This window comes from Fulmarus glacialis, unplaced genomic scaffold (genome assembly GCF_000690835.1).
Source record: "Fulmarus glacialis isolate BGI_N327 unplaced genomic scaffold, ASM69083v1 scaffold28723, whole genome shotgun sequence".
Lineage (NCBI taxonomy): Eukaryota > Metazoa > Chordata > Aves > Procellariiformes > Procellariidae > Fulmarus > Fulmarus glacialis.
In genome coordinates, this window is record NW_009204052.1 from 1 (window position 1) to 5027 (window position 5027).

The 5027-nt window shown below is 58.1% G+C and overlaps 1 protein-coding gene across 1 annotated transcript; it reads right to left on the bottom strand.

Moving 5' to 3' along the window:
• Window positions 1-469: 469 nt before the first annotated feature.
• Window positions 470-4853, bottom strand: LOC104074660 (dynactin subunit 1-like; the record flags this gene model as incomplete). Its single annotated transcript, XM_009574849.1, has 9 exons — window positions 470-636; window positions 1256-1398; window positions 1798-1926; window positions 2187-2318; window positions 2750-2911; window positions 3215-3364; window positions 3463-3525; window positions 4054-4122; window positions 4685-4853. Coding segments are annotated over 9 exons (1184 nt in total), but the record flags the coding sequence as incomplete, so codon positions are not given.
• Window positions 4854-5027: the final 174 nt, after the last annotated feature.

The window sequence follows — 5027 nt, forward strand, 5'->3', positions numbered from 1 at the left end:
CCCACGGCAGCCGGAGCAAGATGCCCCGCCACCAAGGACCCCCCAGCCCCAGCCAGCTGCAGGGACGCCCCAGGCTGGCTCTGCAGAGGTGCCACCACTGCCCTGCCTGCCCAAGCACGGAGCTGCTGGACACTGCGGGGGAGCTGCGGGCCCTCCGCACTCCCCAGTCGTCGTTAAAGCTCAAACACCTCCTGTCCTCTCCTTGCCCGGGACTCCGGCTCACTGCGGGAGGGCCGGGCAGGCAGAGCAGCGCACCGTCGGAGCACCATTCCCAAGCGCTGCTCGCTCCTGCCGGCAGCCAGAGCTCCCACACTGCTTCCCGGGACACCACACAGACACTGCAGGGCATTCCCCTGCACAGCTCCCAGACTCTGTGTCGGGTGGACGTCCCAGGCTCCCTTTCCAGCCTGCAAATACCCTACACCAGCTGCAGAAGCGTTCGAGTGCTCTGGGGACGCTGGGTACGCACCTCCGGCAATGCCAGACACGATGGAGGCAACTCCAGAGGCAGGGGCACCGCGCAGGCCCTCGATGGTTCGCTTTGACTGGTTGTTCAAGCGCTGCTTCAGCTCCACCTTCTCTGATTCCAGCTGGTCGATATCTGCCTGAAGAGCATCCATGGTCTCCTCAAACTCCCTGGGAAGAGCACACAGAGTCAGTCACGGGTATAGCTGGAGATGCTCCTCCAACGGAAAGAGGCAAGCAGTCCAGGACCCGAGAGCTCCTGGCTTTGCCCGGCAGCTCCTGGCATGCCTCCTGCTGCTGCTGTGCTTCAAGCAGGAACCTGCTGATCCAGGAGCTGGAGCCCCACCAGCCTCCACTGCAGACTGCAGTACAGCAAACAAAGGAAGGATTCATCCAGATTGAACCCAGCATCCCCTTAGCTGTTTCGCGCAGCTTTTACACCACAAGACAGTCCTCCCTCCACCCTGCGGGTTGCTCCTCCCTGCTTGGCCACAGGCTCGCTCTGCCAACAGCCCACGTGTGGCAAGAGACGCTTGGAGCACAGCAATGGCAGTAAGAACATGCCAGGACAACGGCCCTTTCCACAAGAGCATTTGAACAGGACCTTTCCCAGGACCCCTCTGCCAGCCTGCGCTCTGCTGTGCACCATTAAAATGTGCTGGTTCCCCTGCGGATCCTCCACTAACGTCCCCCTCCACTGAGGCACAAAGCCTCCCAGCCAGCCCGAGGGACCGCCGGCTGTCCAGTCCTCATCAGAGACCCTCCAACAGCAGCCCCATTTCACACTTACTTCTCTTTCTTTTTGAGCAGAGTCTGGGTCTCATCCAGCTTTGTCTGTATCTTTTCCACACGGTCATCTGCATCCTTGGATGCGCTGTCCAGCTTCTTCTCCAGGAGGCTGAGCCGCACGTTTGCTTCGCTGAGCTCCTCGCCCTGGAGAGGCAGGAAAGCAATCAGAGAGCTCCAGGGCCCTGGGGATGGTGGGCACTACGAAAAGCTCCCTGCAGCGCCTGGTGGGAGCCTGCCCAGAAATCACAACCCCCACCCACACCGCACCGATGCTTGGTACCCAGACACACGCACCCATCACCAAGCAACACTCGCTGGCCCAGAACGTTGTGGGGGAAAGGCCAGGTCAGTCTGGCAGGGAGGCACCAGCAGACAGCACCTCCCTGACTACTGGAACAGGATTTCCAGGAGGAGGTCTGGCTGGGACTCGAGACAGCTCCACAGGCAACAAGTCACCTGGAGCACGAACGTCACCACTACAGCAGCATTTCACCTCGTCACTGACCAGCCAGGAAGGCGGAGATCGACTGAAGAACAGCTTACCTTGATCTTGAGAGATTTTTTCAGCTCTTTGATGACCGTCTCCCTGTCCTCCAGCTTAAGCCCCAGCCCCTCAGCATCGGTGATCTCTGCCCGAAGAGCTGCTGCCCGTAGGTCAGCAGGTGGGGTGGGCTGCAACGGAGACCAGAGGAACAAGACACAAAATCAGTGTTTTACAATGAATTCCAGTAATTGCAGATGGGGCCACACAGCAAAAGGGGGATCGTTCCTGGTCTCCCTGAATCCTGCAGGCAACTGCTGAGCTCCCCAGCTCTCTGCCCCATCAGAAGACAGTCTCCTGCCAGGGGAGGCAGCAGCAGGACTGTGGAAGATTACAGAGCAACTCAGATGCTCCGGGTCTGCCTGAGGCCCCCGCCACAGCCGAAGCCCACCTTGGTCTGTGGCCTATCCGCGTCGTATTCTCCCTCTTGCATAGCCGTGGCCATCTTGTTCATGGTGGCGATGAGGATGCTGCAGGACTGACGCAGACACTCGTAGGGGTTGATGCCCTGGGTGCCGTAGATCTGCAAAGGACGGGAAGAAAGTGGCAGGTGCCCCTGGGCTGGGCTCACAGCCACCGTTACAGCCCCCTCCCGACTCCCCACAACGTGCCACAGGTCTTGAGAGGCCGCAGACCCTTTGGTGCGGCTGCGGAGCAAGGCCAGCTGCGGGGAAGGACGGCAGAGAGCAGGGGACCACAAAGCCCTCCGCATTTTGGCATTCCCTGGCCATTCCCTGCTCATTGCAGGGGGGGTGGGCTAGATGACCTTTAAAGGTCCCTTCCAACCCAAACTATTCTATGATTCTACGATATTCCCAGTTCATTCCCAGCCTCCACAAGGCTCCCCCGTCCAGAGCTGCTCACGGGCAGGTCTGTAGCGCTGGAGTGAGACGGGTCCCGGCTTTACCCCGCTGCAGCAGGGAACGAGGGGCAGTCGAGAAGGGGGTTTCCCACCTGCTCGCTCGCTTTGAAGGCCAGATCCTCCAGCTTCACCGCCAGCAGCCCCTCATTCTCCGCCAGAGGAGCAATCATCTGCGCCCCAGCAGCAGCCACCTCCTGCAGCACGGCCACCACCCACGTCAGGTGCTTGCGGCAGTCCAGCAGCGTGTCCGACACCTGAAAGTCGGGCAGAAACAGGATGGTTGAGAAAGGCAGAGACAAACAGGCTGCTTTCCAGCTCGCTTCCCAGGCACTGGGGAAGCTCCTGGCTGCACAACTCTTGCCTCACTCTAGTCTGACAGCTAGTGAGATTTTAACTTGCTTCTGAAGCATCACTAGGAAGATGGGAAGCACCAAGAAAGATAGAAAGAAACTGAAGGCTGGAGAAAAGTAGGTTACAAAGTCCATGTCACCATCCCAACTAGAAAGACAAAGCCCAGAGACACTACTCAGCTCCCATCTCAGCTCCCTCCAGCTCACCTGCTGCCCGAAGCCCAGTGCTGCAGGGATACCCGGAGCATCTGTCCCAGGCATGCGGCGCCTGATCTTCTTGCAGAACTGGCGAATGTCACTGCAGGAGGTCTCCAGGTCCTTGAGGAGGATGGCAAGGTCGGACGCCTCCTGCCCAGCCTAGGGTGCAGAGAAAGGACCTCAGAAAAACTGACAGAGGGATCATCAGCGAGGGGAACCCAGCACAACCCCGCAGAGCCACCCCGAGGATGTCCTACCTGGAGGAAGGATCGCAGCCGGCACACCTCCACCCCCATGCAGTCCAAGGCACTCTGGGTGAACTGCAGAGCACAAACACAGGTACCGTCAGCTCGGGGCAAAGCAGAGACTGGGCAAGACGGCTGCACTAGGGCAAACTAGGGCTTTGGACTCGGGCATTTCAGGACAGACCCTCTGTACACCACCTGGCCACGACTGCAGAATTTACAGGAGCAGGAAAACAGGTTGAGGCATTCAGTCAATTTTTGTTTTACTCTGTGGGGCACAGGACACTGGTACTTCCCTTGGAAGCTCAGGGCAGTACAACACTCCCTCTCGGGCACTAGGTTCTCCACACTCTCCTTGCTGCTCTTCTCTTTCTACCCAGACATCTGCAGGGCAAATGGCCCCACGTCTTCTTCCCCTTTCCCTGACCTGGGAGCCCTCATCACCTCTGTGCCACCGCAGGCAGCGGGAGCTGGGGAAAAGTGACTGCAATAGGGAGGGGGAGAAGGCACTTCAACTCAAAAAATTATCTTGGGGGGAGCAGAAAGGGCAAAGGCAGAAAACACGCAATAAGGAAAGAGTCAAGTTATTTTTCCCCACTTCACCTTGATGTGGTCGGCCAGCTGCATCGTGCAGTCTTCAGCCTGGTCAGCCAAGTGGATGCTGTACAGATGCTAGGTGGAGAGAGATCAGCAGAGATCAGCACCCCTCAAATGTTTCCACACACGCAAGCAAACAAACCAAACAAGGAAATATGTAACAAAAAACCCCAAACATTGAGGGTTTGGCCTAATTTTTAATTGGAAGGGAAAACTCTTGCACAGTGACCCCCACCAGATCCCCGCTGAACACTCTGCCCTCCAAAAGAGCTGGCGGCCCTTAATTCAAAGGGCCAGCAGCCCTGGCCTGCAGCACAGAGGTACAGAAACGCAGGATGGGAGAACCGCGTCCTTTCTGCCTGCGTCCTCCCAGGGACAGAGAGCAGAGAACACAGCCCCCAGGTGACACCGTCACAGGCTCGACTCTTGCGTGCTCTTGAGGTGAAAAACATCCACAGGAAAGTGCTACCAACAAGCTTATTCACAGCTTATCAATGTGCCATCTGAACGATGTATCCAAAGGTACGATTTCCAGCTGTGGCACGCACTGGTGAGGTTGCACCAGTTCCCCGCCCTGTGGGTCAGAAACGCCCCGAGCTTGGCCAAGAGCCCATCGCTCTCGGCTCCGCAGACCCACCTGGTAGTACTTGATGGCTTTGGTCAGCGGCTCCACGTTGACCGTCTCGTCCAGCTGGTCCTTGTGCAGCAGCTCGATCAGGAAGTCCAGCGAGCGCTCGTGGACGCTCATCTCGGGGTACAGCATCCCCACCTTCTTATACACCTCCACGCTGCATTTGTTCAGGGCCCTGGTAAGGGAACACAGACACAGTCGGCTTTGCTCCGGACAGCGTCAATACAGGGCTTTGCTTCTGGGTGCCAATCTCAGACCACTGGAACCCCCCAGGACCACCAGCTGGACCCCAAGGAGCACTGTAGCTAGAGAGCTATTAACGAAGGTCAAAACATCTGTAGAAAACCAC